Source organism: Guyanagaster necrorhizus (genome assembly GCF_019112545.1).
Source record: "Guyanagaster necrorhizus MCA 3950 unplaced genomic scaffold BT62scaffold_8, whole genome shotgun sequence".
NCBI classification, from domain to species: domain Eukaryota; kingdom Fungi; phylum Basidiomycota; class Agaricomycetes; order Agaricales; family Physalacriaceae; genus Guyanagaster; species Guyanagaster necrorhizus.
In genome coordinates, this window is record NW_025064887.1 from 197141 (window position 1) to 214658 (window position 17518).

Sequence of the window (17518 nt, forward strand, 5' to 3'; positions counted from 1 at the left end):
ACGTGGTTTACAAGGATCAAAAGCCGAACGATCCGAACTTGAAGGGTTCGACGAATGTAGTAGACTGGCAGTGGATGAAGCAGTGTTTGATTGCGGGCAAAATCTTGGAGAGGATGGTTTAACGGAGTTTTTACGGTGCATTTTTGTTGATCTTGCAGTACATATCGCACATATCTTGCAATTTCTTTGATGGAGTCCTTTGTGTCTACAACCCGACACCTACTGGTCAACGACGGTACCTTCGTAATACTACAAATCGTATAAATATGTTTGTCCCTTCAGTTACACTGGTACGTCGTGATGTACACTGATCTAGCGTAGTTTAATGCCGCATCTGCTGCATTTCTGCTCAGTATCAACGCTGTTAATTCAGGAAGTGAGCGGTGGTACGGACGTGCAGAATCCAAGCGTACGTACAATAAACATATTAGGCCAATGGGAAAACAGACTACAGCTGTTATGATACCACAGATCCCAAACTTCGTTGTTGGGTCGTGCACACCAGCGGCACACTGGGCATACACTGACAATAATAGAAGCATGAGACAACGGGAGATCCACCGAAATGAAAACGAACGTGCTGAGCGATACTCGTCACCAATCTGTGCCGGTGTTTTTGAAGGAGGTTGCGGCGGAGGTTGCAGGTTGAAGGCCGCTTGTTGTGGTGGTGGAAGTGGTTGTTGTGGTGGGGGTGGCTGCTGCCCCGAATACACGGGCGGCGGCTGTGGAGGACTCGACTGATGCTGGGGCTCAGGCTGAAGGGGCGGATTTGTCTCACTCATGGTAGTTAAGACACACTGTTAATGCCCATTCAAGTTTTATATAGCTCCAACTACGATGATGCCGGTGATCTTGGTCCCATCTAGAGCCCCTAATCAATACACATTCTATTTGTGCCTATTAGCTTCCGATGGTTACTGCACCGCCACTCTCTCTTCATTGCCATGACTGCCGACGAGCAGGAGTATGAAGTTGGTGAGTCCCCATGCATCTCCGAGGCGCGGCGTCGCTCTCATAGTATTTTTAGAGTCAGTTTTGCTGGCGCGAGTCGCGAAAAAATCTGTCCGCAGCAAGCAATTGATATGGGTGCGCAGATACGCCGTTGATTGAGCTCCCGTTGGCTAACAGGACTTTCGCCATAGCAATATCGCGTCAAGGTTCGTGTATCGCCTTCATCTGTTTCAATGGATGTTTAAGGTACTGTTCAGTGGAAAGGGTATAGCAGCGAGGAGAGCACGTATGCGTCCCGTTCCCTTTCCGTGCATTCATATTCTTACTCGCATTCAAGATGGGAGCCAAAAGAATCCTTCGAGGGATCCGAAGACATCCTTGACCAATTCTGGGCACGATCGAGTACCAATGGGCGTGATATCGAAGATCTCAGTCTGTTTCATGTTGATGAGAGTTTTTATCCGACCGGGCCACCGCGTATGTTTGCCCCCCGTCGCATCGCTGAGATCACTGAAATCTTTTACACAGGACGTGCAGGCAAGCCAAAACCTACAGGCGCGGTTGCCCACCGACCGTCTCCAGAGATACGAACCAAAGCTAAGCAACAAGCCGAGCCCAAACCTAAATCGACACGCGCACAGTCAAGATCAACCAAACGGAAACATAGCCCTTCTGTCGAAATTATGGAAACAGGACCTCAACTAAAACGCGCCAGAGGGGGTCATTCATCACCTGCCCCTTCAAAGCCAGGGAAAAATTCAGCGCCTTTGTCACGCCACTCCAAAGACAAGTCTACCGGCAAACACAGTTTGGATGCATCAACTCTGTCGTCGACGCTAAAGCGCGACCGTGTTCGTCGAGATTCACCAGAGATTGTACCTCCCTCAGAAGAGGAGGAGTATAGCGACTATGCGTTCAATTCAGCTCCAGTCAAGGGCACAAGAGTGCTTTCTGTGCAAGATCCTCCAGAGAGTATCTCCGCTTCTTCCCCTGCCCTTTCCCTTCCCTTGTCGTCCAAGTTAGCCGAAGATCCTCCAGTGGCTTCATCTTCCGCTTCTATTCTTTCGCATCGGGCTCGCGCTACCAATCCCCTCGTAAAAATGATAGATAATCACGATGGCATGGATGGCGGAATCTCTACCAAAGCTCGCTCAGGAGGCCGTTCATCCCCCAAGAAGGCCAAGCCCGGGCCAGGACGATCTTCGGCTGGGATCCTCACCAAATCGAAGAGCTCGCTATTGACCTTCACCAAGGGTGGGTTACAGTCGGTGAAGGGGAAATACGTGTCTGAGAGGAGGGATGACCACGCCCATGCCGACATCGAGATGGCGGCGACTGAAACGGGTGAAACCAATCCTCCTCTACCTCCACCAACTGGGGAAGAGCTGCTGAACCTGGCTGGTCTTAATGCTGAGGCTGCAAAAAACCTGGACGACTATGAGGATAAATCAGAGAGAAACGAACCCACTATCGCCCAGTCCAGGTGTGTGTAGTCTTTATTGATGCTCCTGAATGTTAATCCTCCGCAATTCCCAGCTTCGCTCTTGCCAAAGAAAAGCTTTTACCCACAGGATCCATCGCTTCTAATAATGCAAGCGCGCCATGGAAATCTACGATATCAAACACAATATTTGGACCCCTGTTCGCCTCCCGTTTTTTCCTATTCTGTCGTAGGCAGTTTTCTCATATCTTCAATTGTAGTGGCTTAGCCTCCGATGTGCCACCAACACCAATCGCTTCTGATCTGTGCGTATATCGTCCTCGGTCTACACCGTCAACTGACAGAACTAGGTCACAATATCCAACTTTCCCCCTCGACCTGGATATTTCAGTGAAGATTCCCGTGGTGCTCATGGACATCATGTCCACGTCGGCATCATCGTCAAGCTGGGTGTTCATCGCTGAGAACAAAGGTCTTCCAGGAAAATTTTATGATAATAAAACAGCGCTCCAGATCTTCAATACATTGCGCACAGGCAGCTCCGCGGCAAAAGTTGTCCCAGCATCGAGCATTACGGAGGAGCAGAAATCTCAATTTGAGCGGTTTCACACCCGATTGGATGATGGCGCTCTGGTAGGTGTCAATTAATCAAATCCATAGGTTGCGTCATTCAATTTCCACTGTTCCCAGTTCATCCTGCCTGTTGGCAAAGAAGTGTTGGCACTCTGCTCCTCGGAAAATGCACTATTCTGTCAGCGTCTGAATATCCCTCCTGCACTTTCGTGTTTGAAAAGAAGTGTCTTACTGACTCGAGTTACGGTGGAGAATATTTCGGCCTATGCGGATGTGGCTGTTCCTGTTGATGCCTTTCAATGGAGAGTGTGATCTTCTCTTTTGTTTTCTGCACGGTTTGCTCTTCGTTATCCGCTTAACATAGCTCAGATTTCAGTGATTCACTGGGGTCGTTCGTTCATCAAATCACGCCCGTGCCTGGGAAATCTGGGGCGTGCCAAAGCAGGAAAGTGCGCATGGTAATATTCCGGAAGCCTCTTCTCAACAGACTGCAACTATCAAGCACAAGTCCCATTCGCTACTTCAGTAACTCTGCCCAGTCCTGCCCTCGTGTTCGCGTCACAACACATCCGCCTCAAATGCCTCAAACTCCGACTGGCCATGTACCCGAGTTTCTGTCACCGTTATGATCAATAGGTTCGAGTATATCGTTCCAAAGACTGTGAAGGCCTTAAAGTCTAGTTGCATTATCAGAGCTGATAGCGAATCATCTTGAATGAGCCATCCGGATTACATTTCCCGATGAAAAGTATTGAGGACTTTTCTTGTCTGAGAAGCAATCAGTCTTTTTCATACCTCGAATGAATCAAGGCCGCCGAACTGTGTAAGAAAAATCTTGGCGTTTTCAACACTTGCATGTTCAGTCTGTAGCCCTTGGAAGACTTTCAGGAACACGATTAATGATTCGGGGCCATAACTTTCCAGCATAAGTATATATCACAAGTTCCGGGATCATGTCTGCTCACAAAGTGTGGCTTAGTGCGTACGCACAGTCATGGGACTTTATGTAGTGCTGACGAATCTAATCCAGACACTGGGGCCAATACTGTGTGCCATCAGCAAGGGGACAGTCGTCGCTGCCGTCCGACGCCCGAAACCATGACGAAGCTTCAAGCAGAGTACACTGAAGATAGACTGCTCGTGGTCAAAGTCAATGTATCCAAACCGGATGAAGTCAATGCTGCGTTTGGTCAAGAAATCATTTAGACGAATCGATGCAGTGTATAATAATACCGGGTACGCAATCGTAGGAGAAGTGGAAGGGGTGCCGTTAGACTAACAATTTCTGAGGTTCGGTATATGTTACACGTGCAGCACTTGCATTTTCAAGTTTTCACGAGGTCAATCAGCCTTAAGGAGGACGACTCCTGCAAGTTTCTTCCATGTATGCTGAATCCGTGAGACCAGCGACACTCTTTGATGCCCGAATAACCCTCATGCAGATTGTAAACCGATGGTTGCGTAGGATACTATTCTGGCACGTAAGTTCGCTTCAATTCGATTTTTTGTGAATCGTTCTCAGACTGCAATCTTGGCAAATATGGTCAACCCAATTTATATGACATTCTCCGTGTTGCTTACCCCTTCATTAGCCATGATGCATGAATGCACCAACAGAAGCATTCATGAAAGAACTTGATCCGACATGGAATATCAAAGTGGGTGCAAAAAGCTACATTGCTAGGACGAATGTCAATAATTTATTTCTTCCAGCCTACCTTGATAGAAGCAGGTTATTACCAGACTGATGCTATGAAGCTGACAATTTTCAAGGTTCACGCACATCTAATCCGGCTGTCGAAAGAGTGGCTATTCGTCAAGCGTTTGTCAACTTCGACCCGGAGAACACCCTTTTTATCAGACGTGACCCTGATAAGAAAGTAGTAAATATGGAAGATCCTCCACTGTGGCTTTCGCTAGCAAAGGATGCTTATGTTAGGGCTGGGGCAAAAATCGCAAGGTACTTGGCTGATATAGATAAATATGAGTCGCTGTCGGAAGGCTAGGATTTCTATGTCGTGTACATTGAATTGGTTGCCAGGTGTCTTTTACGGCTCGAGCACGTGATATATTAATGACCGTGTCGCGTCTGTTTGGCTATATTGCTGACTATTCACTGCCGCACCGTCCTTGACGTCGTAACCATTTTTTCTTATGCTACGGCGCGCGCCCACTCTCAAGGACGGAAAAGTACTTGATCGACTCCAAGGGAGCGTCAGAATCAATAGCCCATTCAAGCCTCCGAGTTTCACAGCTGTCGCTGACCGCGCCCAAGCAATCCGTAAACGAAAACGAGTATCCTACAAGGAGCAGCAGGAAGATGATTTGGACTCTGATGGGGATGGCCACAAAAAGAAAAGAAAGAAGGACGATAAGGACGCATACCACAATAAAGCGGAGCTCTTGGCTACCGTGAAGAAATATCCGGTCTTCAAGCCAAAACCGTTCAATCAATGCCGCAGGTTCTCCATGCCTTCGATGACGGACAAAGATGGAGAAAATATCCTTCTTGTTCCCTCAAATGTCTCTCTTGGCACCCGACCGCAGGCGAGATTTATTCCGCGACCGTTACACGATCCTATGGAAGACCACGCCATTGTCCTGTACGATCCTACCATAGATGATCAGGAGACCGACGAGGAGCGGAGAGAGAGGAGGAAAGAGGAAGAGAAGGTGAAAGCTTTGTTAGAGGGGCAAGAGAAGACCGCAGGAATGTTCAACCCTCACAAGAGCCTGAAAGTCATGTTAGGTGAAGACAAGAACAAGGAGGCTATAGCAAAGGTTCCAGTGGTCATTGACCCACGGCTTAGCAAGATTCTTCGACCACATCAAGTTGAAGGCGTGAAGGTGAGCGCATCTTTCATGGGAGCAGGAGTAATATTTAATGATAGGAAGTTTCTATACAAATGTACAACGGGCAAGGTCGTCGAGAACCAGTACGGCTGCATTATGGCTGACGAGATGGGACTCGGGAAAACGCTACAATGCATCGCTCTACTATGGACCTTGATTAAACAATCGCCTCATGCTGGTAAACCATCCATCGAAAAGTGCATTATCGCCTGCCCTTCTAGTCTTGTCAAAAACTGGGCTAATGAGCTAGGTAAGTATGCTTTCCATGTACTCTCTGGCTCTTCAATGACACTTCCGACAGTAAAATGGCTCGGCAAGGACGCCATTAACGTTTTGGCGGTCGATGGCAAAGGTGGCAAAACCGTCCTTCTTGAGAAGGTTGCTCAGTGGGTGGCAGCGTGCGGCCGCAATGTGACGCAGCCAGGTATGCATCGTTTCACACGTGAACTATACCATTAATTTTTTTTGTTAGTTATGATCGTCTCATACGAAACGTTACGAACATTATCCGTGTACCTGGCGAATTGCGCTATTGGTCTCCTGCTCTGTGACGAGGGGCATAGACTGAAGAATTCAGGTGCTACTTTTTGATTCTTTTCGGAAAAGTTATTCTGACCTAAGCCGTACAGAATCCCTGACCTTCACTGCGCTTAATGCCCTCGATGTCAAACGTCGCGTTATACTTACAGGAACGCCTATCCAGGTAACCTCATCGCCTTCCCGGAGAATTCAACTTACAAATTCACCTTGAAGAACGACTTGTCTGAATATTTCTCTCTGCTCAACTTTGCGAATCCCAACTTCCTGGGATCTAAGAATGATTTCCGAAAGAATTTCGAGAACTTTATCATTCGCGGCCGGGATGCCATGGCAAGCGACGCGGTGAAGGCTGAAAGTGAAAAGAAACTAAAGGAGCTTGGTGGTCTTGTTACTAAGTTTATCATTCGAAGGACTAATGATCTCCTTTCGAAATACCGTTCGTATCTTCTCTTTACCTCCAAGGTGTTGGGACTCACCATTTCTGTTACAGTGCCGGTCAAATATGAACATGTCGTGTTCTGTGGTCTTTCGGATTTCCAGCTGTCACTATATCGATTGTTCATCTCTTCGCCAGAGATCAAGGCATTACTGCGAGGCGCTGATTCTCAGCCACTCAAAGCTATTAATATTCTGAAGAAACTATGTAATCACCCAGAACTCCTGAACCTCCCCGAAGATCTTCAGGGATCCGAGCATCTGATACCGGAAGGTTTCGTCGGTGCCGGGGCGGCAGGTGGCAGCAGCAGAGTCGGCGGCGGAAGAAACCAAACTGTTCGCTGCGATTGGGGTGGCAAGTTCCTCGTTCTAGAAAGGGGAGTACCGTTAAATTATGAAGCTTTCCTACTAAACATCCGAAAATAGGTTTTTGCATCAATTACGAGCAACGACGAATGACAAGATTGTTCTCATCAGCAATTACACACAGACGCTCGACCTGTTTGAGAAACTCTGCCGAAGCAAGAAGTACGTTATATACCTTCAAGGTCGTTAATCTATCTTCATTCCTTGTAGATATGGATTTTTCCGTTTAGACGGAACCATGACCATAACTAAACGCCAGAAGCTGGTTGATCAATTCAACAACCCTGAAGGGAAGGAATTCATCTTTTTACTCAGCAGCAAAGCTGGTGGATGCGGCATAAATCTTATTGGAGCTAACCGTCTCATTCTCTTCGACCCCGGTAAGCAAAAAAAAAACTTCGTACCCGTACCCTTGACCTGTCTCTCACTAACACTGCTTTAGATTGGAATCCCGCCGCTGATCAACAAGCTCTTGCCCGAGTATGGCGAGATGGTCAGAAGAAAGAATGTGAGTTTCAACTCCTTTCGTAATTCTTGTATTAATAATGGAATCGAAGGCTTTGTGTACCGATTTATCTCAACGGGAACGATCGAAGAAAAAATCTTTCAACGACAAGCCAACAAACAGGCCCTTTCGTCTGCGGTTGTGGACGAAAACGAAAATACCGAACGCCATTTCTCAATTGACGCACTGCGGCAACTGTTTTTGTTCAATGAGAATACAATCTGTGAGACGCATGAAACTTTCAAGTGCAAACGTTGCAAAAATGGCAAGCAAATGATCAAGGCTCCGGCTTTACTGTATGGCGATGCCAGCACGTACGTCTCTTATCCCATACGTCTAATAATGCCTGATTGTCGTCGTTACAGATGGAATCATTTCACTAATGAAGAGCTCAAGAACAACCATGATGATCTTTTACGAGCTGAAGTTGGACTACCCGAGATCTCATTTGTATTTCAATACATCAGCCATTAGTCTATCATTCTAGCTTCATGGACGGTAAATTATTGTACTATGGAAAGTGACATCATTGAAACGTTGCTTGTAACCCAGCTTAGAAGATAACCCAGTAGTATCTCTAGTCAAGAGAGATATACCTTGTTTGCTACACCTCTATCTACTCAAGAACGCCGTTAACTTTGGCTTCACCGAGATAAACAAAATAATTGAAGACTCAAGGGGCCAGAAATAGAAGCTCACAAGACGCACTGCATCATAAACTGGATAATTTGATAGTAGAGTTTTACAATCATTGGGGTAGATGATTGCTTTTGTCTCCCAGCATTTCAAATCAGTACGAGCCACCTGAAATCTACACACATAAAAAAAATAGCGATGTGAACGACAAAGGCAATACTTACGGTGGCACTATCGCTATCGACTGTACCCTCTGAGCCGCCGGTGATGGTTAGTGCAGAGAAGTCCCATGTACTGATAAGAAAAAGTATGGGACCCTCCAATGCAGAATAAAGAAGAAGACCTCGTACCCTGAGCAGGCACCACAGTCGACAGTGAGTCGTTCTGCATCGTCGCCAACGCTACGAGCCCCTTAAGTACCAGTCCAACAACATCACAGTGAGGAACACAGCTCACGTTATGGTAGTGGCATCCCCTGTAAAGCTCACATCCCTAGTATTCGAATTTTCAGACGTGTATGTTCCTGTGCCATCAACGAGACTCACGAGATAGGACCTCCAGTTCCCGGTGTACCATCATCGTCAGGGTAAGATTGGGTAATCAAGACGCCGTACTCGTCAATTCCACTGACTGTGTTACTACATACCATATCTTGTTAGTATATTTGACCTTCGAATGGAAGAGTACACCCACCCAGAGTAAGTAATATTAGAGACAGAGGCGCTTGTTGCTGAAGCTTGGACTTTAATACTACTAATGTTTCAGAGATTCATTCTGGCAGAGTAAGTCGAGTAAGACCTACCGGAATCCATACATAGAGTCAGTGACAGTGTTTCCAGAGATTGTTATGCCGGACACAGAGTCGTCGCTTGCGATGGAACCGATAGAAATGCCGTGACCGCCAGAACACTGGTTGTTCAAGAATCTGTTTCCAAAGATGAATACCTTCCTCAAGGTGAAGAGTTTTCAATAACGTGCTGGATATTGCTGCCATCGTTGATAGCGATGCAGTCGTCCTGGTTTTTGACGACCGAATTTTGGATAGTCACGTCATCAGCAGAGACGTCGAAACCCTGCATAACGTCTGTTAGCTAGTTTGAAGTTCAGGGTAATCATGTTGAACACACATCAGTATTGTGTCCCAAGTCATCCGTATCTCCAGCACTGTTGTCAACCTGGATTGTTGTCAGGAATAGATTTATGAAGTGAGTAAAACTGCAGAGACGTACGGTAATGCTGTCAAAAGTTAGACCATCGCTGTTACCGATTGAGATAGCTTGCGCGGGAGTGTTCAGGACCTATGGAGTCGGATCACTCTTTGACCTCGTCGCGATGAACAGAACCTCGCTCACTGTGAAGTCAGAGTACGTGCCGGAGCCCTTAAACCTAACGACCCATCAGACGAACGAGTAGCTGCGTAAACAGAATGAAACCTACTTCAGAAGAGGATGGGGTTTGTCAACACCCCCGTTAGTGCCTTCGCCATCCCAGTAGTCAGCACCGTTTCCCTGGAGGTAGCATATCAAAATGACGAAATAGAAAAAAGGCATCTCAGGTACGTCAAATTTGTATCCGGCGCCATTGAAAGTAATGTCAGAACCGTCAATAGTGAACAGAGGGCCATCGGCTAGACAATGCGACCGATCCAAGTCAATCATGGCTGAGAAAACTAGGGCTGACACTTACTAGAGGTCTGTGCAAAAGTAATGTCTCCGGCCATCGTGACAGTAGCTCCATCAGCTGGCTTTCCAGGTTCCCATGAGCGATACAAAGTCATCTCTGATCTTGGTAAAGATCTCACCGAAAGCACCAAAGTATCTAATAGGATAAACGTAAGTAGGGATCATGTAGAAGATCAATTAGTTCTCACCTCCGCTTGCGACGGTGAAAGCAGAGATAGTGACCGAAGAACAATCCGAAATTGACGAAGCAGCGTCGACAGAGTCAACAGTGCAACTGGCGCGCTTTGCAGGGCGAGGCGCCCTCTTTGCGCCGGGCTTGGCAATCGGCACAGCCGATACAAGCACGGCGGCCGACACCAGGGCTTGAAAGAGAGCGTACTTGAACATTTCCACAGAACGTAAAAAGAACGAAGAATCAAAGAGAGGAAGGGAATCTGATACTCATGTAGGGTTTGGAAAGACCTGTTTTATACTCTAGGATGAACCGCGATCACCAAAGAAAATATTCCAGAAAGCACGACGAGGCCGGGTCAGGGCGGGACGATTCATCGGTTGCCATGGGCTCAGACGCGTGGAAATCGTAACGTGTAACGAGAAAGAGCAGAGACCGGTATCTTTATAAAGGAACCATCTAATCCCGAGGCCCATAAGTACCTTCAAATTTTATAAGTGCGACGCTGGGATACTTATCAGAAAATTGTACCATCTTCAATTGCGAATGAAAGACACCTACAGCTGGAGATATCCTCAGCTTAGTGGGCACTATTACGGATCCGCTTCCAACCCTGGGCTGCGGGGAAAGAAACCGCGCATTTTTTCCGGCCTCCATGTTCTGAGCATCATAGCGACCACAATCTTACTGGTACGTCGTCAATTTATCGCGAGTATATGTGAACATTGGAACGCTAACAATCCTGCTGCTCTACAAAGCTTTGGAGGGATCAATCTTTCATGTGTACATGGGAGATTGAAAAAAAACTGAATACTTGCTATTCATCTTTAGGAAACGGACACTACTTTACAGCCGGGAGATTCTCGTGAAGTTGTGACTTCATGATAGACCCGTATCTGCCTTATTAATAGCATATCATTGCAACCAACTCCACAGGCCAAGTCACCTAAGGAACCGGGACTCGTTGGAATATAGCGAGTTATCAAGTTTTACCGCACAAGGCGACGCACTCTGTGATGGCCTTTTTCCGATTTGTATTCCTGTCCGGCGGTGTTTCGGCGCTCAAGGATACGAGTGCAGTATCTAAAGTCAACCTTGCGTCAGAGGAATATTCTTAGTCGCAAAAGAACGCACCTATAACTGAATCGATTAAATTCCGGTTCCTTCATCCATGAGTATTTCCAGTTGATGTATACCTGTTCATTGAAAAATCGTACAATTATGAGCAGTAGAATGCTGTGTCTGCCAAAGGCTAGATATACATGGGTACATAACTTACATTGGTAGCACAACCAGAACCTGTTCAAGAAAGAGCGTCGTCCCAATCTTTCCACTCGCTGCCGACCTCCCGTACCTTCACCTTCTCCCCTGCGGCCCCAAAGTATGATGCCTTGTACCATGACCGCATCTCTTCCTCACCAAAAGGACCAAACGTCTGGACTGTCTGACCCGAAGCTGGCATGTTCCATTTGTACTCGAACTTCTTATCTGCCGACGGGGGCTCCCAAGAGGCGTCGACAGAGCCTGAAGACCGAACTGTGCGAACGAGCTCTTCGTACGATTTGGAGTAAATGTCTACATCGCCAAGCGTCATGATGTTCGACGCAAGATGGGTGATAAGTTCAATATCAGAACGTGCTGAAGGCTTCTTGTCAATATGCATAGCATCATTCACAGTTGCCTTAGATTTAGTGCTATTGTAAGTTGAGCATAAGGATACCTAGGATTTGGAAGAAGTCACACCTTTGCTTTGACTTCTTTGCTTGTACGCCCAACCGCTGTAAAGCTTCGAGTACAGTCTCACCTCTTTTGAGATAAGACAAAAGATCCATTTCCATAGCGGGGACGCCACCTGAATGCTCTAGCTCTTGCTCCTCTGCCTTCATCCTCTCCTTCTGTATCTTCTCCATGTGCCGTTTCCGACGTCTCGCCCTTTTTATTTCCTTCTCATCAACCCCTTCCATCCAGCGGTCGTGTACGCCATGCGGATCGAATGAACGTACGTAGCTACCGTCCTCGGTGAACTTGCCCTCTTCCATCTCTTCTCGCATGTTGAAGGACGACAGTTCGTACCCCATTCCAGCCTTCTTTCTCCGTTCCACTTCATCTTCGTCTTCTGGCTCATCGTCGCCCGATGACTCAGCGTCCGAACCAGACCCCCCAAACTCCTGTCCTTCGATATCTCCGAGACGCAGGTAGTTTGCCTTTTTCTTCTTCGCTGGCGTCTCATCCTTCTTCTCATCCTTGTCTCCCATAGTGAACATATCGTCGTCTTCGTCATCATCCGCCTTGTTCTTACGGCTCAGAACGACACCCTCACCATCGTCACTCGAGTCTGACTCGTAGCCCTCATTTTTGACGCGACCTTTTCTATTCTTCGTCTCAAGAGCCGAGTCGACTTCTTCCGCAAAATTGACAGGGTCCTCCGAGGGCTCAACGAAGCGGGTCTTTTTCGTTCGCCCGCCTTGGGAGCCAGACGATTCACCGGCAGCGCGCTTTTGGCCTACTTGTGGAGGCATGATGTGATGAGAATGATTTGTGCATATTTGTCTTCGTCCTCTATCTTATCAGGTGCACGAGAGCTATCTCACTTTCCAAAGCCTTGAGGCTCTTATCACGATGCTGTCGCCGTCGCAGGCAGTGTTGAGTGAATTTCTCGGATATTCATCGATTGCCTGCTGGCTAGGGGCACAGTTTCCGTAAGTCTCATATCTGACCACGATGGCGACATGTGACATGACTCTTGCAATTAAAGCCAGGTTCTTGAGAATATCAGAAGCAATTCGTGCGAAGGGCTAGCTCTCCCCTTTCTTGCGAATTGGCTCATGGGTATGTAGGCGCAGATTTTGAATTCTGCCAACTTACAATGCTCGTGCGACAGGTGACATCTCCAACTTGGTTGGCTGCATCCTCACCCATCAGCTTCCATTCCAGGTGGGTAATTAATCACCGCGGCAATCCTGGTATCCTGTTTTAAACAATCCTCACCTAGACTTATCTGGCCACTTATTTTGTCTTCGTGGACTGCACCCTTGTTGGCCAATACATTTACTACACTATCCGGAACCCACCTTCACACGTCCGGGCACGCAGTTTAAGCCGTCGGATGTCCGTCGACAGACCAGCCTCTCGCTACCGCACCTTGTCTGTCGTAGCCACCAGTGTAGCCAAAGCAGCTGCACTAGCTGCGCAACGCGACGACCACACTGGCCTTCCACGAAGTCGATCGGTGGCGCGCCTACACACCAGCCAGGACGGATACCCCGATACTTCACACAGTCGAGTGTCGAGAGAATCAGACGATGAAATAGATGACTCCACCTTGGCAGCTTTAGCAGATAGTTTTCACTCCGAAGGTGGCCGTCGTACACGTATTTCCTGGAGCTCCGAACGACACAGAACTCGAGGTGGTAGCATTGGCCGAATACCCTCGCGGGGTGCTCTCCCTGCAACATTGCATATGTCTGTCCCTTCCGAAGTCGCTGAGTCTCTCATCCGGGGCCGAAGTCTACAGCGAGAGGCAGAGGTGGATCTAGACCTCTCACAAGATCCTGAACCTCGACGCAGAAGCTCCCGACGAGGCACCAGCATGGTGTTCTTCGGTGTCTGGGCTTTGTTCAGTGTGGGTGCACTTGCTGGAAGTGAACGGCATTTGCCACTTACCAGTACCACTACGAGTCATATAGGAAACGTGGTCGCTGCACGGGGGTTCCGTATTCGTGATCCTCAAACCTACACACCTTTAATGGCTTCTGATGTTCCCACAACGTTCGACCCCGTGCACATTGATACTGACGTATACGTCTCAACCTCTGAGCCGCCATATCATCAGATCCTCTTTCAGCCGTCTAACGAACGTGTTCTGGGTCGCATCTTTGCGTGGTTATGCACCACTTTGTATCTGACTTCCCGGTTGCCGCAGATCTGGAAGAACGTGCGTTCTATGCTCTGTTTTGAGGATTTATAGGCTGATTCTACTCTATTCAGTATGTCAGGAAATCTGTTCAGGTATTTCGATATCCGTACTCGCTATCATGTTCGCGAGGTTAACTTTGCTTCCAGGGTTTATCGATGTATCTTTTTGTTTTCGCTTTCCTCGGGAATTGTTTTTATGTTGCATCTATCGCCACCTCCCCTAATGCCAGGCTCCCGCCGCCTGCCTCAACAGACTTTATCAAAGAGAGTATACCGTAAGCCTCATTTGTCCTTTTGTGCGAGAGATATGGTCCAAGTGAATATAATGGATAGATATCTTTTGGGCAGCGGCGGTACACTCCTTTTCGATATCACCATCGTGATGCAATCCTTCGTCTACGCACCAAAGTCACGTCGTAGGAGCTCTTCGGTTAGCATTGAAGAGGACAGAAGGTTGCTGGATGGAGATGCACTAACACATGTGCGATATAATAGTAATGAGCTGGGAACGCCACCAGAACGGACGTTGAGAAGAAGTATATCAGCTACCCATGGTTAGGAGATCATTTACCTAGTTGTACGAATTATAATTATAATGGTTAAAGTTGGAAAGATTTCACCACGTGGACGTTGAGGTACTTGGGCCTTGAACCCACTTTGGAAGGAGCCGTTATTGTAATTGACCGTCATCGAGTTTGCATCGAGTATGTCGCAGCCATCATCCTCTCGAAAGCCTCATCCAACTCCAGCGATATCTGAACCGACCCCATTCCAGCTGGTATCTTTTCTCTTTGCCGTGGCGTCGTCCATGTTCATCAACTCTTCATTCTCAGCGCTCGCTCGTACTCGATTATCTATCTCATCAATGCTATACCCGTACCGCGCTTGCCTTCGCGGAGGACAGTTCCGTCCGGCACCTTGACGCAGACGGCGACGAAGTGATGCAACCGGCTGACGGGAGTTCCAGTCTACCTGAGCTGTCGGGGGAGGCATGGAAGCAGGCGGACCAACGAGCAGGTACGACCCTGTACATATCGGAACCCCCACATTTCTGACAAGTCGACAGATATACGACGACTGCTGCTTTCAGGAAAGGTGGATGAGGCTACGGATCTACTCAACACCCGTTTTCCCGCCGTTCTTAACATACTAGCAGAGTCTACTAATGTCGAACCGCCAATGTCGAATAGCCTGACATACGTGGCTCCTACCTCTGTCGATCCCGCCCATCTTCTTTTGAATTTGCGCATACAAGCTTTCATTGAATCATGTAGAACAGTACCTTTGGAGCATCCTCCCGCCCAAACCGAATCCCCGCCTCCTAAATCGCAAAAACGAAGTTCTCAAGCTCTTCAGGAAGACGATCCCGAATCCCGCGACCAGCAAACGGCACTGCTGAAGAGTGCTCAAAAGCTGTATGCCCTGGCGAACCATCTTCCATGCATCGAAGATCGGGAAAAGTACGTCAAGGAGCTGCAGAATGTACTTAGCATTCTTGCATACATTGTCCCAGAAGAAAGCTCGGTGGCCAAATATCTCAGTCAGGAGAGGCGAGACGCAGTCGCCGAGCAGATTAACAGCGCAGTACTCTGTAAGTCGCGTAGTATGTCAGCAAAACGGGTTATTGATTCCCTCACAAACTTCCAGATAGGACGGGTCTCAACGCTATATCACGAGTGGAACTGATAGTACGGCAGACCTCTACTGTTTGGTCCCTTGCTCGTGACCTGCATATTCCGTCGCATTCGAGTACAATCCTGCCGCCAGGCGCCAAGGCGTCCTTGGTGTCGAATAACTCCGACAAGGGCCAGGAGGTAGGATGCTTTGTCTGTGCTTCTCAAGCTGATATGCTCATGATCGCGTTACAGCCCGTGCCAGTGTTTGATCTTTCGCAATTCTTAGATTCGAGAGCATGACCTTTTACGACGTTGCATTTTCCCATCACATTCTTCATTCTGCATTGTATCACGCATCATATATATTCATGAATACTCTCATCCTGATAACGGAGCATGGTTGAAATGGAGCTATACTAGGTTAATACGACTTGTACATCATCCCACTTACCTTGGTTCAGTTTCGCTAGCAGACCGTCATAAACGTAGCAGTCCCTGAACCCGAGTTTCCGTAAGTGTGTCCAGCGATTCCACTGCACGCGATCTAATATTTTGGTAGCCTCCTTGGATGCAAGGTGCAGCCAGACATTGTATGATAGGTCCAACACAACAAGCAAGGGGCAGATACCAGGCAGACGGTGCAGAGGCAAGGCGTTGGGCAGGTTTATCAGTGCCATATGTGTTATGGTTGGCGAGAGGGTGAGTAAAGTGGAGGTTGATAAAGGGGTAGAGAGAAGAATGAATGTGTGCAAAGGACTGGGACTCCATTCCTCTTCATCCCAAGCCGTCTGATAAGCTCCTTCCCTGGCTGAGTGTAGAAAGAAGCCATTGTGCAGCGACTGGGTAGGACCAACGATTATCAGCTCTCCGTCTGCGGTTCCTTCAGGTTCGCACAGAGCATAAAGCTTGGGATTGGGCAGAGGGAAGTGCAGCGCGGTATCGCGAAGAAGCTGGCAACGCAAATGGGGAGGAACAAAGGGTATGATGTCGTGTATGAACTCGTTTGTGGGCATAGAAGAAATTCGCCTCAGACATAAGAGGGTGAGCGAAGGCACCGAGGCCTGCGATGATACCGAGAGCAGAAGCGAAAGCATGTTTGCTCGCATGGCACTGGTGATTTCCATGCGCCAGCTCTTTGGCGGTTTCGGACCCGACCACGTCTGAGGCATCTCTGCAGTGCTCTCGGCTTCTGTAGCAGCAATGCCATGGTCGTGCAGCTTGAAAGGCAGCGTTGGAGAGTTGTGAATCAACCCTGCTCGAAGATGCACCTGGATGCGTGATCCTTGGATATTCTGAGAGTGTCTGAACTGTTCGCCCCTAGCCAAAATTTATTTCATTTCATACGGGATGAATGGGTGTTGTACCTCAGATTATGTAGGATCGTGTTGACTTTTCCAGAGTCACTCGGATTCATATTTGCTGATGTCTCCCTTTATTTTGTCATTGCGAGCCTCCTTGAAGGTAATTGTACATACCAGTGGCACACGCAGTACAAGAAGGTTCATGGCGTGGTCTTGATATGCGGTGTGGTCGTCGTCGTGGGTGGTCGACACGGGCACGTGCTTGGCCCTTCTGATAAACAGTCACTGACTTTTGAGTCTATAGTTTTCTTGTTGAATCTAACCGCGACCGGTAATCTACGTAAAGAGATACTGACGCTAACCCCCAAGGAGTATAATTTTCTCGTATTCTCGTGTGTTGGTGCCCAAGGGAGTTGACGCCACCGCAGCTTAGAGTAACAGATAAGTGGATCACAGACCTTTCTCATTACCCAGGATGCTGTTGCTGGGATATGAATTCCATATGGAGCACGAAAGAGCACGAACAAATTCA

The 17518-nt window shown here is 47.9% G+C and overlaps 9 protein-coding genes across 9 annotated transcripts; 5 read left to right on the forward strand and 4 right to left on the reverse strand.

Annotated features, from left to right (window-relative positions):
- Positions 1–312: 312 nt before the first annotated feature.
- Positions 313–542, reverse strand: BT62DRAFT_891203 (uncharacterized protein; the record flags this gene model as incomplete). The annotated part of the gene is made up of 2 exons (XM_043183059.1): positions 313–361; positions 418–542. 2 exons carry the CDS (start codon positions 540–542, stop codon positions 313–315), a joined length of 174 nt encoding a protein of 57 aa, XP_043041404.1.
- A 402-nt stretch (positions 543–944) lies between these two features.
- On the forward strand, positions 945–3277 carry BT62DRAFT_1003689 (uncharacterized protein; the record flags this gene model as incomplete). The annotated part of the gene is made up of 9 exons (XM_043176968.1): positions 945–975; positions 1028–1086; positions 1143–1157; positions 1209–1428; positions 1480–2434; positions 2488–2592; positions 2653–2697; positions 2743–3025; positions 3083–3277. The coding sequence occupies 9 exons, from the start codon at positions 945–947 to the stop codon at positions 3275–3277; spliced, it is 1908 nt and encodes a 635-aa protein (XP_043041405.1).
- Positions 3278–3785: 508 nt separating this feature from the next.
- Positions 3786–4313, forward strand: BT62DRAFT_741643 (uncharacterized protein). The gene is made up of 2 exons (XM_043182115.1): positions 3786–3943; positions 3996–4313. The coding sequence occupies exons 1-2, from the start codon at positions 3919–3921 to the stop codon at positions 4169–4171; spliced, it is 201 nt and encodes a 66-aa protein (XP_043041406.1). The 5' UTR covers positions 3786–3918; the 3' UTR covers positions 4172–4313.
- BT62DRAFT_930005 (uncharacterized protein) lies at positions 4300–4962 on the forward strand. Its single transcript, XM_043185843.1, has 4 exons — positions 4300–4362; positions 4408–4446; positions 4558–4623; positions 4679–4962. Exons 3-4 carry the CDS (start codon positions 4567–4569, stop codon positions 4847–4849), a joined length of 228 nt encoding a protein of 75 aa, XP_043041407.1. The 5' UTR covers positions 4300–4362; positions 4408–4446; positions 4558–4566; the 3' UTR covers positions 4850–4962.
- A 127-nt stretch (positions 4963–5089) lies between these two features.
- Positions 5090–8261, forward strand: BT62DRAFT_930006 (uncharacterized protein). The gene is made up of 12 exons (XM_043185844.1): positions 5090–5812; positions 5861–6068; positions 6120–6242; positions 6291–6395; positions 6448–6521; positions 6572–6794; positions 6849–7170; positions 7220–7321; positions 7370–7539; positions 7602–7667; positions 7717–7978; positions 8030–8261. Exons 1-12 carry the CDS (start codon positions 5120–5122, stop codon positions 8136–8138), a joined length of 2457 nt encoding a protein of 818 aa, XP_043041408.1. The 5' UTR covers positions 5090–5119; the 3' UTR covers positions 8139–8261.
- Positions 8152–10752, reverse strand: BT62DRAFT_930007 (glycoside hydrolase family 28 protein). The gene is made up of 17 exons (XM_043185845.1): positions 10716–10752; positions 10171–10659; positions 10102–10118; positions 9987–10044; positions 9860–9927; positions 9738–9808; positions 9653–9686; positions 9530–9598; positions 9428–9475; positions 9279–9373; positions 9103–9225; positions 8994–9050; positions 8846–8938; positions 8757–8792; positions 8651–8701; positions 8525–8594; positions 8152–8475 (listed from the first exon to the last, which is right to left on the reverse strand). Exons 2-17 carry the CDS (start codon positions 10367–10369, stop codon positions 8455–8457), a joined length of 1110 nt encoding a protein of 369 aa, XP_043041409.1. The 5' UTR covers positions 10370–10659; positions 10716–10752; the 3' UTR covers positions 8152–8454.
- Positions 10753–11457: 705 nt separating this feature from the next.
- Positions 11458–12673, reverse strand: BT62DRAFT_890498 (uncharacterized protein; the record flags this gene model as incomplete). The annotated part of the gene is made up of 2 exons (XM_043183028.1): positions 11458–11848; positions 11898–12673. 2 exons carry the CDS (start codon positions 12671–12673, stop codon positions 11458–11460), a joined length of 1167 nt encoding a protein of 388 aa, XP_043041410.1.
- A 100-nt stretch (positions 12674–12773) lies between these two features.
- BT62DRAFT_890148 (uncharacterized protein) lies at positions 12774–15985 on the forward strand (the record flags this gene model as incomplete). The annotated part of the gene is made up of 11 exons (XM_043183016.1): positions 12774–12853; positions 12910–12983; positions 13036–13088; positions 13147–14088; positions 14142–14162; positions 14217–14344; positions 14403–14594; positions 14775–14847; positions 14903–15086; positions 15136–15660; positions 15717–15985. 11 exons carry the CDS (start codon positions 12774–12776, stop codon positions 15983–15985), a joined length of 2541 nt encoding a protein of 846 aa, XP_043041411.1.
- Positions 15986–15991: 6 nt separating this feature from the next.
- On the reverse strand, positions 15992–17458 carry BT62DRAFT_1074446 (uncharacterized protein). Its single transcript, XM_043179019.1, has 4 exons — positions 17343–17458; positions 17161–17284; positions 17050–17115; positions 15992–17002 (listed from the first exon to the last, which is right to left on the reverse strand). Exons 3-4 carry the CDS (start codon positions 17097–17099, stop codon positions 16102–16104), a joined length of 951 nt encoding a protein of 316 aa, XP_043041412.1. The 5' UTR covers positions 17100–17115; positions 17161–17284; positions 17343–17458; the 3' UTR covers positions 15992–16101.
- Between the last annotated feature and the right edge of the window lie 60 nt (positions 17459–17518).

What these genes read in the sequence shown, in the direction of transcription:
- BT62DRAFT_930006 (XM_043185844.1), top strand. Translation starts at nt 5,120, where the DNA reads ATGCTACGGCGCGCGCCCACTCTCAAGGACGGAAAAGTACTTGATCGA. An exon ending in AAACTGGGCTAATGAGCTAG is followed by an intron (nt 6,069 to 6,119) that starts GTAAGTATGCTT and finishes CACTTCCGACAG; the next exon opens with TAAAATGGCTCGGCAAGGAC. An exon ending in GCATAGACTGAAGAATTCAG is followed by an intron (nt 6,396 to 6,447) that starts GTGCTACTTTTT and finishes TAAGCCGTACAG; the next exon opens with AATCCCTGACCTTCACTGCG.
- BT62DRAFT_1074446 (XM_043179019.1), bottom strand. Translation starts at nt 17,099, where the DNA reads ATGAATCCGAGTGACTCTGGAAAAGTCAACACGATCCTACATAATCTG. An exon ending in ACGATCCTACATAATCTGAG is followed by an intron (nt 17,003 to 17,049) that starts GTACAACACCCA and finishes AATTTTGGCTAG; the next exon opens with GGGCGAACAGTTCAGACACT.
- BT62DRAFT_741643 (XM_043182115.1), top strand. Translation starts at nt 3,919, where the DNA reads ATGTCTGCTCACAAAGTGTGGCTTA. An exon ending in TGCTCACAAAGTGTGGCTTA is followed by an intron (nt 3,944 to 3,995) that starts GTGCGTACGCAC and finishes AATCTAATCCAG; the next exon opens with ACACTGGGGCCAATACTGTG.
- BT62DRAFT_930005 (XM_043185843.1), top strand. Translation starts at nt 4,567, where the DNA reads ATGAATGCACCAACAGAAGCATTCATGAAAGAACTTGATCCGACATGG. An exon ending in ATCCGACATGGAATATCAAA is followed by an intron (nt 4,624 to 4,678) that starts GTGGGTGCAAAA and finishes TATTTCTTCCAG; the next exon opens with CCTACCTTGATAGAAGCAGG.
- BT62DRAFT_930007 (XM_043185845.1), bottom strand. Translation starts at nt 10,369, where the DNA reads ATGTTCAAGTACGCTCTCTTTCAAGCCCTGGTGTCGGCCGCCGTGCTT. An exon ending in GGAACTGGAGGTCCTATCTC is followed by an intron (nt 8,793 to 8,845) that starts GTGAGTCTCGTT and finishes TTCGAATACTAG; the next exon opens with GGATGTGAGCTTTACAGGGG. An exon ending in TCGATAGCGATAGTGCCACC is followed by an intron (nt 8,476 to 8,524) that starts GTAAGTATTGCC and finishes TTATGTGTGTAG; the next exon opens with ATTTCAGGTGGCTCGTACTG.